This window comes from Varanus komodoensis, unplaced genomic scaffold, assembly GCF_004798865.1.
Source record: "Varanus komodoensis strain SLA01 unplaced genomic scaffold, ASM479886v1 scaffold21, whole genome shotgun sequence".
NCBI lineage: Eukaryota > Metazoa > Chordata > Lepidosauria > Squamata > Varanidae > Varanus > Varanus komodoensis.
The window spans coordinates 7,103,562-7,127,964 of record NW_025335589.1 but is presented as its reverse complement, the minus strand read 5'-3'; the positions used below and the strand labels follow the sequence as shown (position 1 = coordinate 7,127,964).

Sequence of the window (24,403 nt, the reverse complement as noted above, 5' to 3'; positions counted from 1 at the left end):
TTAAATCTTGGGAAACAGGAAAAGTGTTAGACAACTGGAAAAGGACTAACACTGTCCCCATCTTGGAAAAAAGAGAAAAAAGACAAACCTGGGAGCTACAGACCAGTTAGTCTGACATTAATCCCTGGAAAAATTCTAGAGCAAATTATTTAAAAATTGGGCTGCAAGCACCTTGAAGAAAATGTAGTGATTAATAGAAGCCAACATGGATGTATAAAAATAAATCCTATCAGATTAATTTAATTTTTTTGACTGAGCAAACTTCCAAACAGACACAGGGAACACTGTGGACATAATCAACGTCAACTTTAGCAAAGCCTTCAACATAGTGCCACATGACATTCTGATAAGCAAATTAGCAAAAAGTGGACAAGAGAAACTATTAGGGGTATCCAAAACTTGTTGCTAAATCAGACACAAAGATTGCTCAATCGCACCTTCTCAAACTAGGAGGAGGCAACTAATGCTGCAGGGCCTCAGTCCTAGGCCCGTACTATTCAACATCTTTATTAATGATTTAGATAAGGTAGTACAAGGAAAGATAATCAAACTTGCAGACAATACACAACTGGATGGAATAGCAAGCACCCTAGAAGACAGAATGAAGATCCAGGGAGATTTTGATAAAACTTGAACAATGGGCTGAAAACAACAGAATGAGATTCACTAGGGACAAGTGCCAAGTCTTCCACCTAGGCAAAAGAAACCAGATGCATAGTTACAAGATGGGGAATACATGATTCAGCAAAACTGAAAGAAAACCACCTTGGAGTTATTGAGGACAACGGACTAAATAGGAGCCAACAATGTGATGCAACTGCAAAAAGAGCAAATTGTAAGCCATCCTGAGACCTTCTGTAGGGGATGGGATAGAAAAGCTTTTAATAGATAGATAGATAGATAGATAGAGATGCATTAACTGACGTATTACATCCAAATTAAGAGAAGAAGTAGTTCTCTTATACTCCTCATCAGCTAAACCTCCTTTGGAATCTAGGCACCAAGATTTAAGAAAGGTGCAGAAAAATTAGAAAGGGTCCAGAGGAGGGCAACAAAAATTATCCAGGATTTGAAGACACTAACCTATGAGGAGAGAATGAGAGAAGTGGATATGTTTAGCCTTGCGAAGAGAAGACTGAGGGGAACATTATATCATTCTAGAAGTACCTCAAAGGTTGCCACAAAAAGGAAGGTCTTCTTTCTGATACTAGAATATAGGACACAGAATAATCAACTCAAGTTGCAACAACCCAGATTCAGACTAGGTATCAGGAAAAGTTTCCTCACTGTCACAGCAATGCAACAGGGAACTAGTTCCCTAGAAAGATTGTGGGCTATCCTGCACTAGAGAAATTCAAAAAGAAACTGGACAGTCATCTGAATTCATGTAAATTCATGACCTGCAATTGCAGGTGGTTGACCTGATGGCCTTCTTGTCCTTTACCAACTCTACTATTCTATGATTTTCTGTTTCTATGAATGCTGTGAGTAACTATGAAAAATGCTTTAATAGTTCCTCCTGCCTAAACATTCTTACTCATTTCCCTACACTATGTTCAGCATTTACTTGTTACCTTACAAAGATGGTCATGGCAAGAAAAATGTCAAACCTTAAGTAGACATTCATGAAAGGGCAAAGTTTCACAGAAGCTGTTCCTCCCTTGCCCCAAATGTGCTCTCAATAATACTAGAAGTCTCACTATAGCTGTAGTGATGTGCCATTTTTAAACCACATTCTTTGCTCAATTCATGAATCTTCATGAAAAACAACACTTGGCTAAGTCTGTAATTACCTCTTGTTTCAACAGCACGGATGCATTTTTTGATAATCGTGAATCCAATCTTGTCCAACTGTGCATCTAAGAAGAAAAACAAATTTAAAATATTTCAAATGCAATAACATATGGGATATTATTTCTGCTATTACCTTTCAAAATGTTGTTATGATTAACTATTCAGTTATCACTGTTTTTTTCCTTTAAATGTTGTTTTAAAAAATTAAGTAACTACAGGATTCAATTTTATGGCTCAGTTCATACTTAATGCCAAATTGTGTTTGAACTTTACAAGAAGAGGCTCATATGTTCTTTCATCCCCTCTCTTCTTGCATCTTCCGTATTTCTACATCTGCTATTACATCTGAATTGACAAACTAAGGTTTACTCGTGTGGTCCAAGCCAAAGAGATAAAATAAGAATACAGCAAAAGGGTGCAAGTGGAGATAAGAGGAAAGAGCTTTTAACCCCAGAATTTGCTCATGTAACATCAAACCATGGCTTGACATGATCTCTGAACATACATTTTTTTAATACTGTATTTTCATGCACAGAAGCTGCTTGCGCATGGGGCTCTCTTGCACACTGCAGCTGCCTATATCTTTATAGAAGCACTCTTATAGGCTTTTTCTTATTGCCCCTTTAAATGCAGCCCCTGCATAATATCCCAGGACTCTCCAGAGGATCTCCAAATCCTCAGGAATGTCTTTTTGGAGGGCACAGGGAACAAAAGGCTTCTACTTGTACACGCCTGGGTCCAAGCCATTATCTCTTCGGAGAGAGGACACACAGTTTGCCACTAAGAGCCACACAAAAATTTGTTTTCTACATTCACATTTTACAATGTATTTCTGTATCTGTGGGGGCTAGAAAACACTTCTTTCTGACAGAAAGTTGGAGCTTTACATGATTTTTGGAATTTCAGCTCATGTTTTCCAACACAGTTTTAATAAAATGTCAATGTTAACTCAAGTACTCACTTCCTTCCCTTTTTGTGTTAGTCCTGTTGAAACTGAGGAATACCTAACAAAGAAAGTTAAACATGTAAGAGCATTCACAATAGCCAGCTTAAAAAGGGGGTGAAAGATGAATCCGTATATTCCCCCCTAAAGATGAAAAGTAGACTGTTAAAAAGAAATAAAGCTTTCTTGAAACAAAATACCAGTCAGGTCATTTAACTTGTCATTTTCCAGCTTGCTCCATTTCCATATGTTTAAAAGATTTTGCTTCAATAGTAATAAAATATACTCAAAGGAATAGGATTAGCTTACCATGATCATCTACACAGAAACATAAATAACAGGGTCGGCCCCTCAATTGTTGATCCCTAATCAAACAGCAAGCAAAGGCGATATGAAATGCCATCATATTCCACATAACCTTGAAAACTTCTAGCCCCTTCTACCCTTTTCTCACTACTGTATTATGCGCCACCCCCATTCCTTTATCCTCACCAACATTCCTATTTGTTATCACTCTAATAAAGCAATCAAATAAATTCTTTGCTAAGTAAACTTATTCTAAAGAACTTGGATCCTTGCCCTGGGTCACTTTTTTACATGTGTCTGTTGCAGGACTTTAATTTGCATCTCCCACAGCTGGGTCAAGCAGAAAGGAATGACTAACTGGATAACTGTTGTTAACACTCAATATCGTACTACAGCCTAGCTGAAGTGGTTGGAGAGAGTGGTGGGAATATTATGCTAGGCTAAATTGTGTAGAGAGCTGTAGGAATTTATATATAAATACTGTTCTTTTCACCTTAAAAAAATAGACCCAAACTTCATAGTGAGGTGCAGTGACTATCTTGGCCACAGTCCTTTTGCTTACTGAATGCAGATTATACAACCTGACCAGCAATGGAAGGTAAACACAAGAGTAAATAATCTTCGGTACCTTCTATCAAATTACAATATAGAATAAAGAAATGGGATATAAATGCAGTGATACAATATCCTGAGTTTTTATTTCCATACACATCACAGACCAGATCAAAACAGGAACTGCAACTCCTCTGTAGTATTGGTAGAATACTATAAGTATTTCATGAAACAGCTAGTCCTTGTATACTTTACCTTTAATACTATACTCTCTGTTACTCTAATATGTAAGATTTAATTTAGTCACAAACATAACAAACTTTCTCATGTGTAAGTTCAGTCAAATGTAATAAAAAAGGTTTAACAGCACAAGGAATCTTAAGCATCAGATAACCCTAATATCTGCTTATGCTCAACACTGTTATACATAAAGTTTGTCTTCTTCCTAGAAGAAGAATTTGCTGACCCTTTGTCCTCATTGCATACATTTTTTCCCATTATATGTACCTACCAACTAAAATAACTAGGTGGATTCTGGTCTATAAAAGTATATGCCGTGTGTATGTGTGAGAGAGAGAATGTGTGTGTGTGTAACCCTTTGGGGTGCCCCAAGATAATTTCTGCCACAATAGACTAACATGGCCAGCCCTTTGGGTAATTGTAATTCCATTTCTGGTTATATGGGACTATGTCAAGCTCCAGTGCTGCAAAGACAGCATTATTTGCATGTAGCATGTTTCATATTGATGATGCCAGATTGTATCAGTGATTGTATCTCAGGGATCATGTCAGATGTGTTTTGTACAGAGCATAGTACATAATAGCACTGAAGCATGAAATTAACAGCAAAAAGAAATAAGAGGTGCGGCCTACACAGTATTAATGGGTTGCCATTTCACTTTTTTAATAAAATAATGATAGTTTTCTTCTTACTGATTCTTTTCCATCTAAAGCTTCGAACCATTGATTTCTGTCCTCTTCTGAGAATGCCTGCATTGTCACTGGCATACCAGGCCTATAAGCATAAATAGTGGAAATAATTAGTTTTTTTAGTCCCTAATGAACACTCATATTCACTTTCAAATTTATCTCATCCTATGTATAGTACAAAATGAAATATAACAATGCATTCATCTCTGAAAAAATCCTTGTTGACATATATGCTGCCCTTCATCATCTCAAAAGATTAAAAAAACCCTTTTCAAAAGAATTACTATATTTGACTAATTTACAGTCATCCTGATGGGCAGCTATTTCACTTCTGTACATTTGAAAAATCAAAGAAGTGAAATGCATTACATGAAAACATATTAATAATTACCCGGCCAACGTACCTGTCTACTATTTCCACATCAAAGCAAAACCTCCTGTCTATAGTATCAGTATTCCTTTTCGTACAGTACTTAAGGAGAAAGACTTCCAGTTCACCCTGGAAGAGAATTCATTGTAAGAAAACTTGAATAGGATCCACAATTATTAATTTGTTAAATAAAAAAGTTATACCCAAATAAGAAGCCTCTGTTTAAAATGGTAAATTCTGGATGCAGACATGCATGGAAGTTCGCTTTTTTCCTGTCATTCCATTTCTTAATATAAAATTATTCATTAATGGCAAAAACTATTTGGAATCAAAATATACCATTATCAAATCTACTTCTATCAATACAGACTGGGAGGTCTGCGGTGCCACAGAATGAGACACAACTGCAATAGGGATGACATCAGCTTGCTGAATTCCTTACTTATACTATAAACTTTTGGAATACCAGACTTTGCAAGGAAAGACACCTATCATTAGGAGGACACAGAAATGCAAAGGCAGTCATTTTCTAACTCCCCAGGCTTACTGTAAATAGTCTATGCTGAAGCTTGGAGAGAGGGAGGAATGGAAGAATATTATTTTTAAAAATGGAATGCTACTGTCCCTAATTCCCTCAAACAGTCCTTGAACAGCACCCTGATTGAAAGCTAATAATTTAGCATATACGTTTCAGATGCTGCAAAAAAGAAAAGCACAAAGCTTGCAATATAAAGTGAAGTTACTAAAAACTTCCAGATAAATTTACTTTTTGTGCCAGACTGACTAGTTTTTCTCAACTCAAATTTAAATCCTTCTGGTATGAATGAAAAACTGTAGATAAAATAAGGACATTTGGGCATAGCATGTTCCCTGCTCTAACCTCATGCCAGAACTTTTTCAGAATTCTTATCATTACATTATTGTTTAATCATTACATTATTATTACATTATTACATTACTATTCTTTAAAAAATATGAACTACACAGAGATGAGGGCACATCTTATCTTTCATATAGGCATTTAGATACAGGTTGTGAAGCACAGTGAAATGTGGAATGTACTCACAATTTTCCCTCCTGACCTGTGCTCAAATGGTATCATAGTAAACTTCTTTGTCTCTTTCTTGTACATGCAGTAATGTTTCACCCAGCTGGAACCAAATGGTGCAGGTCCTTCAACAAAATAGTAACATTTATAAGCTACAGTATAGCAGTAAGCTTTGGAAGTATTTGATGTGTTTAATAATCTATTTATTCACAGAGAGGTATTCTCCTGAATCTAGTTCATATGCCATTTTGTACTGAACTACAAAATTTGCTGAAAAATTCTAGGTATTATTCTTCAATTTACCTTTTCACTTCTGAAAAAACCAGAGACAACGAATAATGGAGAGGAATGAGAAGGACAACTAGAGAAAATCAGGCTAAGACAGGTTGTACAAGCTGGAGAAGAAGTTCCCTACAAATTACTGAGTTTAATATAGAAAATGCTCTTTTACATGTAGAAGCTATCGTCTACTTACAGAAAGGTTCTGTCTTCCAAACTTGTGTTGGAACAATGGCATAAAAGTCCTCTCCACTTACAGTTCTTCAGATCTAGACTATTTTTATGAATGTTAGTGCTGCATTCAGAACTTTCTAAAATGCATTAACTCAATAATGTCAGTGATTTCTGTTTAGGTTGAGTTTACACACTTTATTTGCCATATGCTAGGTATTATTTAAATATTTAATTTGTATTGCTGTCCCCATCACAAATCAATATTGTAAGCTTGTACTGATCACAGAAAATCTAAGAAGTTCAGTACAAGGACCTTAGGGACAAGGTCCACAGCTTGGGAGTGCTCCTTGACCCAGAGCTTTCACTTGAAGCTCAGGTAACAGCGGTTGCGAGGAGCGCTTTCTTTCAGCTTCGGCTGATCCATCAGCTACGTCCCTACCTGGAGAACGTGACACACGCATTGGTAACTTCCCGACTAGACTTCTGTAATGCGCTCTACGTGGGGCTGCCCTTGGAGACGGTCCGGATACTTCAGTTGGTTCAAAACAGAGCTGCCAAGCTGCCGATGGGGACTGGGCGTTATGTTCACATGACTCTAGTCCTCCGTCAGCTTCACTGGCTCCCCATTGAAGTCTGGGCCCAATTCAAGGTGTTGGTTATTACCTATAAAGCTCTTAACGGCTTGGATCCTGGTTACCTAAAGGAGCGCTTACGTCCATACGTGCTCTCCCACCCCTTGAGATCAGCGGGAGAGGCCCTTCTCCGGGAACCCTCCATGAAGGACATTAGGAGGCAAAGTATCCGGAGGAGGGCTTTCTCTGCAGTGTCGCCCAATCTATGGAATGGGCTCCCCAGAAAAGTCTGCCTGGCGCCGTCGTTATTTGCTTTTCGGTGCCAGGCCAAGAACTTTTTATTTAAACGTCATTTTAATTGTTAACATTATTTATTGATTTTATATCTTTGGTCAGGACGTCTCCAATTATATTGTTTTATATGGTTAAAGTGTATTTATTTATTGTTGTGAGCCGCCCTGAGGCTTCGGCGAATGGGGCAGCATAGAAGCTTCCTAAATAAATAAATAAATAAATAAACAAATAAACAAACAACTTTTTCTTTAACCAAATTTTTAAAAAAGTTTCTAATGAGGACAAATGAAATCCCAAGTACATCAGGTTTTTTAAAAAAAACAAAACATTTTCCTTTGTTTTCGGGTAGTATATCAACACATGCATTCAGCTATGATGTTGCACCATACTGTACTATGTGGCTGACACAGTAGTAAGCTTTGAGTTCATACACTCACCCATTATCTATATGGAAGAGTTTGGAAACTTTTGCTTTTAGTTAACCCAACATTGCCTGCAACAATAAACTATGGTTAATTTTAACTGTAAAATGTCTATAGACCATGGTTTCTGAAACAGAATAAACTAAATACAGTTAATGTTAACCACACTTTGAAGTTCAGACAGCACAAGACACAATGTTTAGCTAAAAGTAAAAGGCTCTGTTTTCCTTCATCCTTTTGCATGGGAGAAGGAGAAGAGCATGCAAGCTATTCATTACATACTGAACCAAAGGTTATCGTACTATCTGAACATACCTTTAAGACCACTTGAAGACATACTTCAAGAAAGCCTTTTACCTCAAGGAATAGCAGTACCTGTCAGCATCATGTGTACATGCTGTCCATTGTGGGAAACAAGGTGCTCACTTTGATTTATAGCAAAGGATTACATTGCGCTTTTCATACCTTTAAATATTTCGCCCCAAACATTTGCACTTCACATCTAAGCTAAGTCAGGGTATGGGGCTGGAATTCTATTTCTTGTTCACTCTATGTGCCTGTTTTTATTGTATTTTCTTGAAAAAAATATTACTTTAGTTCAATATTTTCAATATTTGTCCTGGAATGTTCAAAGTGTTTATAAACAGCTAATATTATACCAAATCCTTGAAACATTTTTAGTCCACTAATAGTACCAAGGACCATTAAGCAGGAACACAGTCAGTCTGTAGAATTAAGTAAGGAATGTATGGACCAAATCATGTTAGCTTTACCTCGGATGATTTTATACCCAATGCACATGGACATAAAGGAAAAAAATTGCAGTTATCCATGTGATTCTCACAGTACATGCTTATTAGCATAGCACTGTTTAAGTACAAAAATAATCCTATATTTTTTGCCTAATAAACTGTGAGCTACCTCTGTATTTATAGCACAAAGATTTTAACAGGAAAGCAAACAAGTATCTTACTTTTCTCTTGCACATAAAGGTAGCCTTCCTTCGTAAACTGATTTGTTCTTTTATGTTCCTGGGGATTTTGTTTGATTTTGTTCATAAGGTCTTCCACTTCTGATCTTGTCCCTTCAAAACGATTTCTTGTCTAGATAAGAGATTATAAAAACTCCTTTAAGGCTAAAACAGAGAGGGTAGAGAGGCCAGTTCAAGTCAGGTTAATCCTAAGAAAGTACAATTCTGAGATGTGCACAAATTTTGAACTCTGCAATTTGTGCAAACTTCCTGCTGCTGTCTTTTTAAAAATGTTGCAAATTGTGGTTGTGTTTTAAAAGCAGAAATCTGCATACCAACCTGACTCATGTCAGATTGAGTCAATTCCAGGTGGGTTAAATGTTTATAAATCCAACTACAGTTAAATATATAAATCTAACTGCAGTTTTGGAAATGTTACAGCAGAGCATTGGGCTTGAACAGAATCCAGAGACCTGAATCAGGAATATCCATCAGTTTTTCATACACCACAAAATGGATCCCTCTTATCCCTAATCAAATGCAAAGTTTTCGTTATCACATGCAGCAACTTCACTATACATAAACAGAATTGCCAGTAAAAGTGCATGTTGGATATCATACTGCATTTCTGCATGTTCTTAAAAACAAACTAGGTGTATGTACACAGTATTCAAGTTTTTAAAAAAATCAAAATTATTTCCTTTCCTTTTTCTCATCTAAGATATGCAATAGGTGGCAGTGCTGCATTTGGTTACTCTATAGAAGTCTTTACAGGTCATAGAGCCTAGTAGCCTGAAGATGGCATTACCTCCCCAAAACTTCTCCAGAAGATCACTTCACATTACAGATATTCAAAATTGCAATAGTATGCATAAAAGCATATCCTAGCTAAAAAATAAAAAGCATCAACTGAAAAAGTACCTTCACTTACATTCTGGATATTGATCTGCAGAACCATTTTGTAGTGGTTAAAATCTTTGGCAAGCTCATAGCCCTGATGGTAGAAAGTAAACATGCCCTGAAAGAATGAGAGGACCTAAAATACAATAAGGTGGGGGGGGGGGGGGGTTAGCCCAGGCAGTAAATCAGTGATTTCTTAATAATTTTGCCTTGCCATATATTTTAAAATCAATTAAGGCTGCAGTCAAAAGCATTTTTTCCTGCTAGTAAGCTCCGTTGAAAACAATTGGAACTTCATTCTGAACAGTATTGCTCTGTTACTCAAAACAGACATTTCATATTTATAATGTAGAAACATCTAAATACCTGAGAGCAGCCTTCCCCAGGTATTTCAACCCAATACCTCCATGGATATCAACTACCAGTGCCAGCCACATAGTTTAGTAATTACTGGCCAATAGTCAGGAATTCTGGGCGTTGTAGTCAAGAATATTTGAAGCGCATCCAGCTTCAGAAAGATGTCTTAGAATAAGGTATTAAATCCAATGGTTTACTTGCAGAAGAAACAAATAGGCTTCAGATTGGCTTCTTCAAATGTTAGCCCTCCATCATATACAACTTAAACTCAAACTTATTTGTGATAATAAATTCAGATCCATGAACCACTTAAATCTTAAATAATGTGAACTATCACCACAAAGAAGCAGATCCCACATGGCTTAGTATATATGCAAAGAGAGGACTTAATGTGTCACATATTGTGAAAAATTGCATTAAGAAGATACACTGATGCAGAACACACATACATAGGACTTTGTGCTGATTTTCTTGTTTACTTTCTACTACATTTAGTTGCATTTTCACTCCTGTTTTAGAGAAAATTTTATAAAGCTCTACTTACAGGCTCTACGAACTCAAATTTTTTTCGTTCTTGTATCTCTTGCAGCTTACACACATATTCAAGTGACAGCTCATAGAAATGTTTTCGGTTTTGTTCCACTTGGCTGTCTGCCTGAATAACAAAAATTTTGCTTTAAGGTTCATGGATCATATGCAGAGAGGTGCAGAAACAAATCATAAGGAAAGCAACAGAATGCATCTAAATGAAATGGTTTCAACAGGTTTAAGCACATCTAATTTTGTGAACCAAACATTTCTACCAATGACACACAATTCATTACATATTGTGCATTAGATTAAACTTTGCATTAGAAAACAATTTATTTATTTAATGAATTCATCAAACAGTAGATGAATAATACTAATATGTTATCTAATGAGTTGAGCTAAATGAACAGGAAAGTTACCTGTTCTGCAGTTAGATAATTTGTGCTCAAATTCCACCAGAAACTGCCATGAAAGCTTTAGCACCTCAGCTTTAACTGCATTCACAGCTACTTTTAATGGATTAAATATAAATAAAATACCTAGTACATCTGTGTATTGTCTGATTAGAAAAATATTAAATATGCAGCTAAAAAGCATGCTCTTAACAAGCTTAATGTCTTTGTGATACATAAAACACATAGTGTTACACACCAGCAGTCTGGTTTTGGCTATTTATTTTTCTCCTAAAAGGAAAAAAAGACAACTTTGTATTTCAAAGGAAGGGCATTAATGAAATCATATTTATATTTTCTTCCTTAACAGCGGAAAAGCACAAACTAGTCTGGTTGCTTTTAATACTCTGAACCCTAAGGAATACAGGCATTCAGTGGAGGCTGGAAGGAATGCAGAGGCAAAGGTCACCTTTGCAGTTGTCCTGCCCTGCAAAAAACTAAGGCAGCTGTTTCAACAGTCTAAGTCTTTTTGCCTTCGTGTGTAAGAAGAGGCTGAGATGTAGCCAGGATGCCATATATCATGGTGAATCCTTACTCCTCTCCTTTCTCCTCTTCTATGGTTCTGAGGTTGGTTTTCTGACATCACAGCTGCAGGTGGTAGCATTCTTTTCACATCAGTGGATGGATAGTACTCTAAGATCAAAGTTCCATCTCCAACCTTGAAGAACATTTCCAAGGTTGGAAATGGGACTCTGACCTCTCCTATGGCCATCTAGACTCAATCTAGGGGCTGTAGAATTGCACCCTAAATACAGTGGTACCTTGGCTCGTGAACTTAATTCGTTCCAGGACTCTGGTCATGACCCAAATTGGTCATGAGCCAAGTTAAATTTCCCCATAAGGTTCAATGTAAATAAGGTTAATCCATTCTGTAACCATCTTTTAAATCAGAAAAATGTGAAGCAAAGTGACAACAAATATCGCGGCCATCGCCCCCACCCCACCCCAAGCACAAGCACGGCCATCCCACCGCCCACCCCAGCACAACTGAGATCGCACCTGTCATCCCTGCAGGCGCCCATCATCCGGCCGCACTGAGGGGTGGGGAGAGAGACAGGTGTGATAACGGCACACTGGGGGAGGAAGAGACGGGCACAGTCTCGGCCATCTCCCCTCCACCTGCAGCATGATCGCAGCCATGTCCCCACTCGGGGGTGGGGAGATGGCCGCAATTGTGCTGGTTGGGGGGGGGGGGGAAGGGCCAAGTTTCGCCCCGTTTTTGCGGCAGAAGGGCCCCCTCGTACCCCCCCCCCCCCCCCGCCCGGAAGAAACTGCGCTTCGGCTCTCTCCCCCCCCCGGGGGGGGGGGGGGAGATGGCCATGATCGCAGTTCCGTTCAAGCAGGGAAGGTGTGCATGATCAGAGGCGTGCTCCTGCAGGAAAGACAGGCGGAATCTCAGCCATCTCCCCCGTGGCTCTGCTTTGCTGCTCCCGTCTTTCCTGCAGCTGTGCGCCTCTGATTACGCATACCTTCCCTGCATGAACAGAACTGCGATTGCAGCCATCTCTCCACTGGGGGGGGGGGAGATGGCTGAGATCTTGGTCACCACCCAAAGCGGTGTTCGTGACCCAAGTCAAAATTTTTCAGAAATGTTTGTTTGTGACCCAATCTGTTTGTGAACCAAGGTGTTTGTGAGCCAAGGTACCACTGTATCTCTGACAAGATTATATATGCAATACCTCCAATAGTTGGGCTTCTTTCTTCTTAGCTGACATATTTAAATGCTTCTCTAGTAAACTGTAATTCTTTTCTGTTTCTTTGTCAAACCTCTTCTTTTCTTCCTATGATTAAAAAATTGACAAGCATTTAAATAAGAACAAAACACTACAACACAGTTGCTTTTATATTTATTTATTACATTTTTACACTACCCAATAGCTGAAGCTTTCTATATTATCAAACCACTTTATTCTCTTGAGGAAATGATTATTGTTTTTGTAACTTTTCCACAAGAAAGAATCCTACAATATCATTTATACTAAAAGTGTACAAATATACATGTACAAATATGCATACATATTTCTACATGCATAAATATACTTAAATATGGAATGTTACTCACATGACATTCGTATTTGCATAGGATACATGATCATTTTGCATTCCATATGGAAACCCTGTAAAAATTCTGAAGTGTTGGTCATTACTTTAATACAGTATTAAAAGCAAAACCTAGGTGTGTGTGTATGTGCACTCACATACATGCACAAAACTTTCTTGATTATTTTTGTGATCTTAATGGTTACAGTATTTGCAGATCAGAATTATGATATCTCACTCCAACATGTTGAAGATACAAGGTAAAAGTACATACTAATGAACTATATGATGTTCACATACTTTACATTCTAAGAATGCCAATTCATTAAGGAAAACTTAATCATACAAGTAGTCTCTGAGTTACAAACGTCCAAGTTATGAACAATCTGTATTTGGAGGGAGGCCTCCAAAACATGCCTTCCTGCTCCACCCATCTGGAGAGGAAAAATCTCTCCAGCATTTCTTTGCTACAAAGAGGAGGCACTGGAGAATTTTGGCAGAAATATGTGCTAGAAGTATGTGCAGTTTTTCCACTTTCACAGAGATCCTGTGCCCCTAAGCTCCATGAATGTGAAGGACCAACTATACATGATCTGACTTACATACAAGTCAAAGACACATGTCTTTTCTCAGGAACTGAACTCATTTGTAACACAGAGACTTCCTGTATAAGTTTAAGCCATATACTTGAATAAACTCAAGAGATTAATCAAATACATCTACATGCATGTGCAAGTGAATTTTAAAAAGTTTGGTAAAAAAAACTCATTTCTATTTTTAAATGATGTTCATGTTTCATAGCATCACAGCAGAGCCATTCTTGCTATGCAAGAGAAAAAGAAATGCTTATTTTAAGAGAGTGTCTCAAACTACTGCTTTATTAATTTTATTAAAATCAACCAAATTACTCTTACACTGTAATACTGTGAATGTTTATTCAGAATTAAGCCCCACTCTACAGCTTACTCCTGACTGTATCTAAGGATTGAAATCTTAACTGATTAATCAACTACATCAGCTTTCCTCAACCTGGTTCCCATCCCATATGTTTAGGGGTTCAACTCTCCTTTGTTCCAGTCAACACGGGCAATGGTCAGAAATGTTGATCTAAAACATGTGAAGGACACTAGGTTGAAGGAAGCTGAACTGAGCTCATATTTTAGTAATATAGGTGATTTTCAGCCTGAAACAGGAAGTCATAGAGATAAAAGTTAAGGTTGGAAATCCTCCTTAGTACTTTCTGATTTTAACCAAGTATATGCAGATATTTCATAATGAATTAAAGCTGCAAAAGGTTTAAAAGTAAAAATTGTCCATTTGCTCAATTTTAAAAGTGCTCTGCTTCATATGCAGATTTCATTCATTCATTCACTCATTGATTTGATTTGTATGTCACCCAATAGCCATAAGGTTATCTGGGTAGCTCACAGAAAATGAAATCAAATAAAACAATACAGTACATTAATATTCACAATGAAAACAATAAAATCAGTTAATATAATAAAATAACCGAAGAGATAAATAACAAAATAAAGTGAAATAAAATAAGATTAGAGGGGACAGATAATTTAAACATGATATATTAAACTAATTAATACAATCTAAGAAAATAAAATAGAATGTCTGGCAGTAAAATCGTGGTATGACAGCAGCAGTTAACAATTAAAAACCCTTTAAAACCTGGCCAATTCACCCTTCAAAATAATTGTGAAACAGGAACATTTTTAGTTGGCATCTAAAGGAATAAATGGATGACACCTTAATCTCTGGTGGGACTGAACACACTTGGGATACTATTATGGAAAAGGCCTTCTTTCTTTCCATCTCCACTTTCACTTCATTGTGAGGAGTACAGAGAAGAGCCTCAGATGATGATCACAGTGATTAAGATGGCTCATATGGACACAGGCATTCCTTCAGATAACCTGGCCCAAGCCATTTAGGGCCTTGTTATTGTAAACACTTTGAATTGGGCCTGGATGACAACTGGCAGCCAACACAGTCTGCGCAAGAGCAGTGTAATATGCTCATAAGTGCCAGTTCTCATCAGCAGACATGCTGCCTGATTTTAGACAAGTTGCAACATCAGGACCAGTTTCAAAGGCAGCCCCGCGTAGAGCATGTTGCAGCAATTCAGACGAGAGGTTATCATGCATGGATAACTGTGGCAAGGCTCTGCTCCTACAAGTAGGGATGCAGGGGATAAACCAAACAAAGCTGGTAAGAACCACTCCTGGCTAGCAAGTGTACCTAAGCAACAAGTGACAACTCAGGATACAGAAGCACTCCAAGGCTAAAAGTATTGTCCTTTAGGGGAAGTGCAACCCAGTCTAGGACAGACTGAAAATCCCCTAGTTGGAAAATGGATTCCTCACCAACAGTATCTCTATCTTGTCTGGAGTGAGCTTCAGGTTATTGCCCCCCATCCAGTTCAATACCGAGCTCAGACACTTCCTCACATGGGTTTCATGAGAACAAGAGGTAGAGCTGAGTGCCATCAGCATACTGGTGACAATTCAGCCCAAACCTCCTGATTACCTCTCCTAATGGTTTCAAGTAGATGTTGAAAAGCATGGGGGACAGAATGAAGCCCTGTGGTGGTTTGCATGTCTTATTTATTTATTTATTTATGAATGAATGAATGAATGAATGAATGAAGCTTCTATGCTGCCCCATTCACAGAAGCCTCGGGGCGGCTCACAACAAATAAGCACATTGTGTTGGTTGTTCACCGAGCAACCCATAGTGCACTTGACAGTTGATAAGGTTTGCATGGCTAGTTTTGCCCTTTCTTCCTCCTCAGTAATCCAGCTGTTTCCACCAGATATACCAGGCACCTCTGCAACAGAACTCATCTCTTTTACCTTCTCCAATCACTACCCCATTTTGTTCTCCATCTGTTTTCCAATGCTTTGAGATTATGCAACGTGTTTGTAATGTTTTTCTATTCTTTCTCCCCCTCCTTTACAAGGGCACTTTTGGTTGTCCAATACGCCTTAGTCTTGCCTGATCAATACCCTTATATAATGCAGCTGTCACAGGGAGTACAGAAATGAAGCAGGTAACATAAAGGGTAATTGATGAAATGGGACTATATACAAGCTATTTGGTGCATGAGTTCAAAGTATTCAGAACATAAAGAAAGAACTAGTAGTGTAATTCAGAAGCCCAGAAAACTGAGGAGTATGTGTGAATGAAGTTAAGTGCACCAAATGAGGGGCATTATCTTTCACTGGGCAATGTAATCCTCTTCTTTTTAAGTGTTAAACATTTCTCAGTGTCTTCCATCTTTTCAATACTTTATAAAATCTGCAGAAAATGAACTGTTAATTTCTCCTATGCTTTTTGTGCCTTCTTTTTGAAGCAGTTACTGCCATAGTTACTGCATTTCAATGGACACGCACAAAATTCCCTTACAGTTTAAAAGAAACCCCTTAAAAAGGCACATAGTGAATGTCTATTTGTTCTGTCCTATTCAGCCACCCTTTAAAGTTTTTTGTTTGTTTACTGCTAGGAAATGTTTGCACAATTGTGAAGGTTGAGAAGTAAAATTTGTACAATGGTAGTAACTGTTCTGAAGAGAAGATGTAAAATGGAATAAGCTAATATCTCAATTCTGAAGTAGCTGGGAGACATATGAAAGTGTTGAACAGTTGGATAGCACTGAGAAGCATACATTAAACACTTAAGTGCAAAAGCTTTACGCTGCCAAGGGGGTGATATTGTCCTGTGCTCCTGCCTTTCAGAGCACTTACTCTGTTCACCCCCACTCCAATTTCTGAGTTGCTGAATTGCCCTACTAGGTCCTTTTTGTTTCTTTTTTCTCCCTGATCCTCTGGTAGTGTGAAAATTAGCCTATATGCAGCTTTTATTATCTTGTCGATTTCTTTCTATCTCATGTACTCACTTTTAGCAGTCCATCTGAATACTGCAACTTACACAGATATTGATCAGACAAGACTACATATATCAGAAAGTTAATTTGCACTCTAAAGGGGAGAGAAAAGATTAATACTAAAAAGATAAACTTATTTGCATATTTCTGAAGCACTGAGAATATTTTTTTTTAAGTGGCAAACAGGTGATGATCTTTCCAAATGCCCATTTGGGCACCGATGAAGAGGCAAAGATTGGCAAGGGAATTGGCATTAGGGGGACTGCTTTTTCAGTGCTTTTGTCAAGCAGTTTTGTAGATGCATCCTGGCAACCCATATAGCCCGAAGTGCCTGATCCTGCCTAATCTTGGAAGTTAAGCAGGGCTGGGCCAGGGAAAAATCTGGATGAGTGACTTAAAATGTTGTGAACTTCCCAGAAACCATTGGCTATGGATGACATAGAAACGTACTGTAATAATAACAACAACAACAGCAACAGGAACAACAACAACCCATCATAAAATCACTCTTTGAGATTTCAATGACACAACCCTATAACAACCTATAGGTTTTGAGGGTGATTGTTCAAGAAAGTTAAGCCACCCTGCAGAGATCATGCCAGGTCCAGGTAACATGAAAATCTATCATGGTTTGCTGCCCATAGTGGGTTGTAATGTGAACCCAGTCAAATGAAACCACAAAGGTAAAAGTTAATGACAAACCTTTACAGCTCCAAGTTGTTCTTTTCTGAACCTTTCCAGAGGTTTGATTAGAGTTTCAGTAACACTAAGAGCCTTTCCAAGAAGAAAAAGAACATGCATCAGTCTTACAAACTTATACTGTGTACTTATATATATATATTAACATGCAGAATCATGTCACAGTACATCAAAAACAGATTATCATTACTTTTTCTCAGACCAAAAGCTACTTTGCCTTTAGAAAAATTCCAATTACTTGTGTACATTGTTTTAGCAATCATACATACTCACAATACTCTGGTCATGGAAGTGCCTTTCCAGAGAATACACTTTGTACCAGGCACCAAGAAGGGAATCGCAGTTGTTGATGCATGCAAGACTGCACACACCTATATGTAACAGATTCATACTCACAGTCAGGCTCTCTTTCAGGACTAACCCAGTTTCCCTTGCTCAACCCCCAGCATGGTTGCTAAACTAGGGAAACCTTGAAAATTAGCTGGCTTTCCAGCAAGGAGCTGCTGCTTTCTTCAATCAGTAGGAATCATAAAACAAAAACTAAACATTCTAAGTATTCAACTGCAAATCCTTGAACACCCCAATACAGCATGAGATAGATATAATAAAAACTGAAACCCAAACTGAAAATAAAGAAAAAATTATGTAGATGGACTCTTATCATGTTCAAGTAACTACAGAGTGATTGTCATTACCTAATTCAAAGGAAGGACGTTTACTCTGTTGAAATATGTCACTGCTACTTGAAGAAGACTCTTTATATCCTGTACAATGTGTGCATTTATCAAACAAACTGCCTGGAAAGGCTCTACATTTGCTTCCAAAGCCCTGACAGGAGGGGCCAAGAGCTCTTGTATGAGCTATTAACTACAGCAAGAAATGGCTGATACTCTGGGACAATTGACACTTTACTTCCAATTCTTCAGTGGGATGTTCACTAGCATCTAAAATTAAATATTAAAAAATAAAAACTAAACGTAAGGTTTTTTAAATGTGCAATGCCTTTTCAAATAGAAATTAATCCACAGTCCAACTGTATGATTATGTGGCATCATCATTCACTATTTTTACAGGATCAAGGGATAATTAACTGGGAAATGAATAAGGAAGCATAGCCTGACTTATTTTCACAGGCTGCAATAAAAGGAGGACATGAAGTGCTAGTTTTAAATTATTAATACTTCCAGCATTTGTCCATGTATGTAAGAGATCTACTGCTCTGGGTTCATTACAAAATAAGCATCAGGATTATCAGTGTAGCTCTTGTCCAAAAAACATTCTCCCACGACCCACATACTACTCTGTGTTCCACTCCAAAAGAACATTTTGCACTCATTTTATTGGCAATAGAACAACTGACCTTTTACTTGGTTAGCAAAGTATTATAAACTGGGAAAATATGCAATATATGCAAGCAAGATTTAAATAATTTATTCTAGCACAAAATGATGTTCTGAATTTATTAATTTATTTTATTTGTAACCTGCCTTTCTACCAAAATGGTCCTATATTTAATACTGTGGAACATAGAGAGCTGTACCGCTGTAAACATGTATACAACTTTTTTTAAAATTGAAACTGAACAGTCCATTTAATTTTTACTTTTGTTACTGTAAAAACACACTTGTATTTACTACTACCACTTCAAAAGTACATCCTTTTACTTATTTGAGTTCTGGATAGTAATAACTGTCCAGACAGAACTGTTCTCAAGAGCTGATCCTTTAAGCCCTAGGGTCTTGCGCAGTCCTGAAATGGCCCACAGAATATGAGTAAGGGAAACTACAGCACCTTGAAAGAAGATGCAATCTCTGAGTTGCATGACCAAGTTCTGGAAATCTCCTAAATCCAACTCAACCTAACCCAACCAAATCCAACTGGAAAAGTGGAAGTCAATGGTCTCAGGGTGGTGGAATGGAATGTGTCTTCATCTTCTCTGTAAAATTATCAGGATTATTTCTCAATAACTGAAGCTATTGATATAATGCACATTTTACTGACAGACATTTAGGGATAGTCCAGAGTGAGACTGGCAACACCATATAATAGTATTTCAAGAAAATGTGCATTCTTGACTATTCATTTTTTATTCATTTTATAATCACATGTTTCTGGGCTTCTGGTTAAATGTATTTGTTATATTTTTCTACCATCCAACAGGCAAAGTACTCTGAAGAGTTCACAAAAATACTGTTGCACTACTGAATGTAGCCCACATGCAGGGGAATTCTGAATGTTATCTGACTACTACTGCTACATGATAAAACAATGTGTGGGTTATTCTGCCTATATTTCTTAAGGAAAAAAAGTAATCCTATACACAAAAGAAACTCAAAAGCCTGCTTCTATGGTATAGGAACACCACCACCAGAGGCAACCTTTTAGTATGAACAAAGATTAAAATATTATAAAGGAGATTTACAAAAGGGAGTAAAATACCAGACTGAGATTGCATAAAAGTTCTTATATCAAACATACTTGGTTACCATTCCAAAGGGGTAATAGATCTTGCCAACAGATATCATTTAGCTAAATAAACTGTCAATAGTTTTTCCTTTCTACCAGTTTCCCCTAAATGCCACTCTAATGCCTCACAAACAGGATCATTTATTGTATACAGTCTTCCTCTGCCTCTTCTTCTAACTTCTGCGATGATGTGGATGCTTCAGCAACCATTTGAGGAAGTTCCCAAAATGAATTATATACTAATTTGATGTACCACAATCTGTCACATGTCATTTATTAAGTCTGCAGATACAGTTTATTCAGATAATAATTATAAATTAATTAACTGGGTTTGGGTTTAAATACATACAATTTAGTAACAATTTTATAAGCAAACCAAGATTTATTAGATTTACATATCACCCACAAAGTGACTATAAATCTGTAAGATATACTTTTTAAAAGGATTGCACTTTAATTTTTTTTTTTCATTGATAGAGGACCTTTCAGACAATGGCAGTAACACTCAAACTAACTCTGGTTAATACTCAAGGGAAAAAGGCAATGGTAAAACTTCTGAATATTCTTTCATTGAAAACTCTATGATGAAACAAAAGATATTATCAGGAAATGAGAACCTCTCCCTCCCCATCTCACCTCACCCCCCCCCCTTAGAAGGCACTCAGTGAGCTACTGCGGAAGACCATAGGGCAGGTACAAATAGCTGTACAAATAACGTCACAACTAGAGTGAAGCCAAAATCTAGTGGCAGGCATACACTGAGGCAAAAGGTAAGACCAATGCTGCACAACACATAATGGAATGTGGAACATGAAAAGTATGAACCAAGGCCAAATGGAAACAAGAAAAGGATTGGTTAAACATCGGAGTACTTGATGTGAGACAATTAAAATGGGCTGGAATGGAACATTTTGAGAAATCAAAAATTGGAAATATAAAAATATCAGATAAACCCAAAATGTTTTACTCTCGAAATGACTAACTCAGAAGAAATGGAGTGACTCTAATACTGAGGCAAGAATTAGCTCACATAGTAATGGGTTATTAATGCAAAGTCTGACTAAATAATATAAATTAGAATTTGTGGGACACTTACAAACTTAGCTATCATTCAAGTATAAGCTCCAAAAACAATTCAGAACTAGAAAACACTGAAAACTTTTATGTATATGTTAAGAGGAAATTAATAACCTTACAAAACAAGACATGTTGGACATCTTAGGTGACTGGAATGCAAAAGTAGGAAACAAAGCAAAATCACCTGCTACAGGATAACTTGGCGTAGGAGTAAGAAACAAATCAGGGGAACAATTCAAAGAGTGACTCCCATGTGTGGATCATGGAAAGTTATGGATAGTTGTATAAGAAATGGGTGTGTATCAACACTTGATTGTCCTGATGCGTAATTTGTATTGTGAACAAGAAACTAGTTTTAGGACAGTATATGGAAAAACAGAATGATTTCTTATAGGCAAAAGCATCACACAAGGATATATTTTTTCTGTTCAATCTGTATGCAGAACGTATCAAAAGGACACCTGGATAAGGATCAAAGGAAAAAGGAGTGAAAAAAGCATCAATAATTTAATCTATGCAGATGATACCATATTACTGGCAGAAAGCAGCAATGAATTGAAAGAACTCCTGATGAAAATGGAAAAAGAAAGGGCAAATACAGGACTGAACTTTAAGAAATTTTAAGGAAATAAATTTTAAGAAAATAAAAACCATGACCACAGAAGAATTACAGTACTTTATTGTAAACGATGAAAAAATTGTATTTGTGAAAGATTTTGTATACCTTGGCTCAGTCATCAATGTAAAGGGAAGCTGCAGCCAAGAAATTCGAAGAAAACTGAGACCCTGAAAGACAACAATGAAGGAACTAGAAAGATCATCCAAATATAAGGAAATTTTACTGGAAACTGGGTCAAGATCATTCACTTTATTGTATTGCTAGTCACTATGCATAGGTGTGAAAGCTGGACAGTGAAGAAAGCTGCTAGGAAGAAAATAGGTGTATTCAAAACATGGTGCAGGAGCTTTGCAAATACCCTGAACTGACAGAAAGATAAACAAGTCGGTCCTGGATCAAATCAAATCAAATCTTTCCCTAGAAGCAAACAAAATTGAGGCTGTCATACTTGGATACAATCATGAAAAGGTAAGATTCATTAGAGAAAACAATCATGCTAGGGAAAGTTCAAGGCAGAAGAATAGGAAGACCAAATATGAGATAGATGGACTCCACAAAGGAAGGCACAGCCATACATTTACAAGAGTTAAGCAGGGCTGTCATGAATGGGCCATTTTGGAATGCTTTCATTCTTAAATTACCTTAAGTTGGAGCCAACTTGACAGCACGTAACAACAGTAAACATACAGAAGATTGATTCCTAAAGGATTATTAAGACATGTGCTGTAAACAGCACTTGTTGCAGTTTTTTTTTGTGTTGAAGCACTCTGTTCCATTATATTCCCTTGTAATCTAAAACAGAATGTTAAATTATGATGCATTCTCTAATTACCAAATGAGAAGCAATATTCTTAATTATTCTTTTAGATATACATAAAAGTTAGAAAGAAAAAGGGTTTACCAGCTTGCCACAATTCTGATGCTGTCTTACTTTAAGAAAATCAAGGAATATGTTCACATCGCTTAATCGGATGAACTTGACTTGCTGGATTCCACTGACAAAAAACATGCTTCATGATATGTGTTTTCTGGGGATTTAACCAAGTTTCAGGAAGAGTGCTATTTATATTTTATTTGGTATCAATTAATATTTTGTAGAAATTTCTAAAGTAAGTCCAGATCTCCCTCCCTCTCTAGAAGAAGTGTTAAAAGAAAAAGTAATTTGCCATTGGAACCATAAGAAGATGGGATTTTTCACTTCCAGGGTTGTAGACAGAGCCTAAAAATCCCCACTTGAATTAAACTGCAGTGGCTCTTCAAGGCTGGTGTCATGACCTTGGACTTGGATGTGTCAGTGGGTATAGAAGGGAGTACTATATCCTGTGGTCTCTCCAGCCCCAGTTCCAGTCCCTCTAGCACTTTAAAATAACAGAGGTAAATTTGTCTCCATTCCTGATCCTGTCCTGTGAGCAGCAGTCTGGGTGGCATAAGACCCTTGGAAAGCCTTAAGACTGCTGCCTACTGGATGGCAACCTGATAGGACTATGCTTTTAGGTACTGATAAACATGTACCTATTCACTGAACTAAGTAGCAAACAGGATACGGGAACTACAGACATATTGTTCCCAAATCATCTGTTTTTGAATTTGTGAATATCATTGTAGTGAGACATAACAGTAGAAGCAGGTTTTTAGAATCTTGGGTCCATTTTTATTTATACATTAAGCTGTCCAAAATACAACAGTCAATGCCATGGGATCAAGCTGTGGCAAAAGTGGATGCAGTAGACAGAGTAATGAAATAGAAGATGAGAATACATCTTTGTGAATTATCCTACTGTGGGTGCCTATGACATTATGGCAAAAATTTAAGAAATAAAATGCAGATTAAAAAAGAAAGAAACCTAAACAGAGGTTTAGCCTTTTAAAATTTGTTTAACTCTGCTGCTCCGTATTTTGCTCTTGGTCCCTTTTTAACTAGTGATGGGCTTTTTAATCTTCCTTTACTTGAGTGTTACATTGTTTTTATTGTATTAATAATGTAGAACAAGCAATAAATATAAGCATTATTATAGTTGTTATATTGATTGGTTATTTATTTCAATTATTATTTCCCCTTATTTAAAAATAATCTACATGTAACTGCTGAGATGATCTAGTGATTGAAGGTAAGGTTGTCATCAATATGTCTAACCAATTGGATTTTCATATAATCCAGTAGGGACAGTGGTACTCCTAAAACAGTACCTTGATGTGAAAATGCAATGCATAAGACCCAAACCATAACCCTAAACTGAAGTAGAATCTCGATAACACAGTGATTCAGTTGGTTCATTTGGCCAGTTTAATTATGTTCAATGGGTTGTGTGTGGTCCTTCTGAAATAAGTTTACAGTCTGGGGTGCTCATTGATAGATCTGTTATTGGAGGTGCAGGTTGTCTCTGTGGTATAGAATACCTCCTACCAGTTAGAAAACTGTACCTGTATGGACAATGACTGGCTTAAACTAGTTACATCCTGCTAATTTCCCAATTAGAATATTGTAACATGTTATACATGGGACTGTCATTGAAGCAGCCTATAAATTGCCATTGGGCTGTGAACTGGTACTGAGAGTTATGATCACATTGTATTGATGCCTCGCCAGCTGTACTATCTCTCATTCCTTTCCATGTTCAGTTGAAATCTTTCATAAAATGAATCCAGGCTATCTGAATGGATGCTAAAATTTTCAGCCAAGGCCCTTCTTCAGGCCCCACAGCCAACTAGGGTT

The 24,403-nt window shown here is 37.2% G+C and overlaps 1 protein-coding gene across 3 annotated transcripts in view; it reads right to left on the bottom strand.

The window, feature by feature from the left end:
* ARHGAP10 (Rho GTPase activating protein 10) overlaps positions 1–24,403 on the bottom strand; it is a 145,454-nt gene that overhangs the window by 73,826 nt on the left and 47,225 nt on the right. For all 3 annotated transcript variants that reach the window (XM_044430789.1, XM_044430790.1, XM_044430791.1), the window contains exons 4-13: positions 17,532–17,603; positions 12,574–12,675; positions 10,456–10,566; positions 9,586–9,690; positions 8,658–8,787; positions 5,962–6,068; positions 4,930–5,024; positions 4,529–4,610; positions 2,756–2,798; positions 1,794–1,859 (exon numbers count right to left, since the gene is read on the bottom strand). In XM_044430789.1, the coding sequence (XP_044286724.1) occupies positions 1,794–1,859; positions 2,756–2,798; positions 4,529–4,610; positions 4,930–5,024; positions 5,962–6,068; positions 8,658–8,787; positions 9,586–9,690; positions 10,456–10,566; positions 12,574–12,675; positions 17,532–17,603 (913 nt within the window). The remainder of the gene's footprint in view (positions 1–1,793; positions 1,860–2,755; positions 2,799–4,528; positions 4,611–4,929; positions 5,025–5,961; positions 6,069–8,657; positions 8,788–9,585; positions 9,691–10,455; positions 10,567–12,573; positions 12,676–17,531; positions 17,604–24,403) is intronic.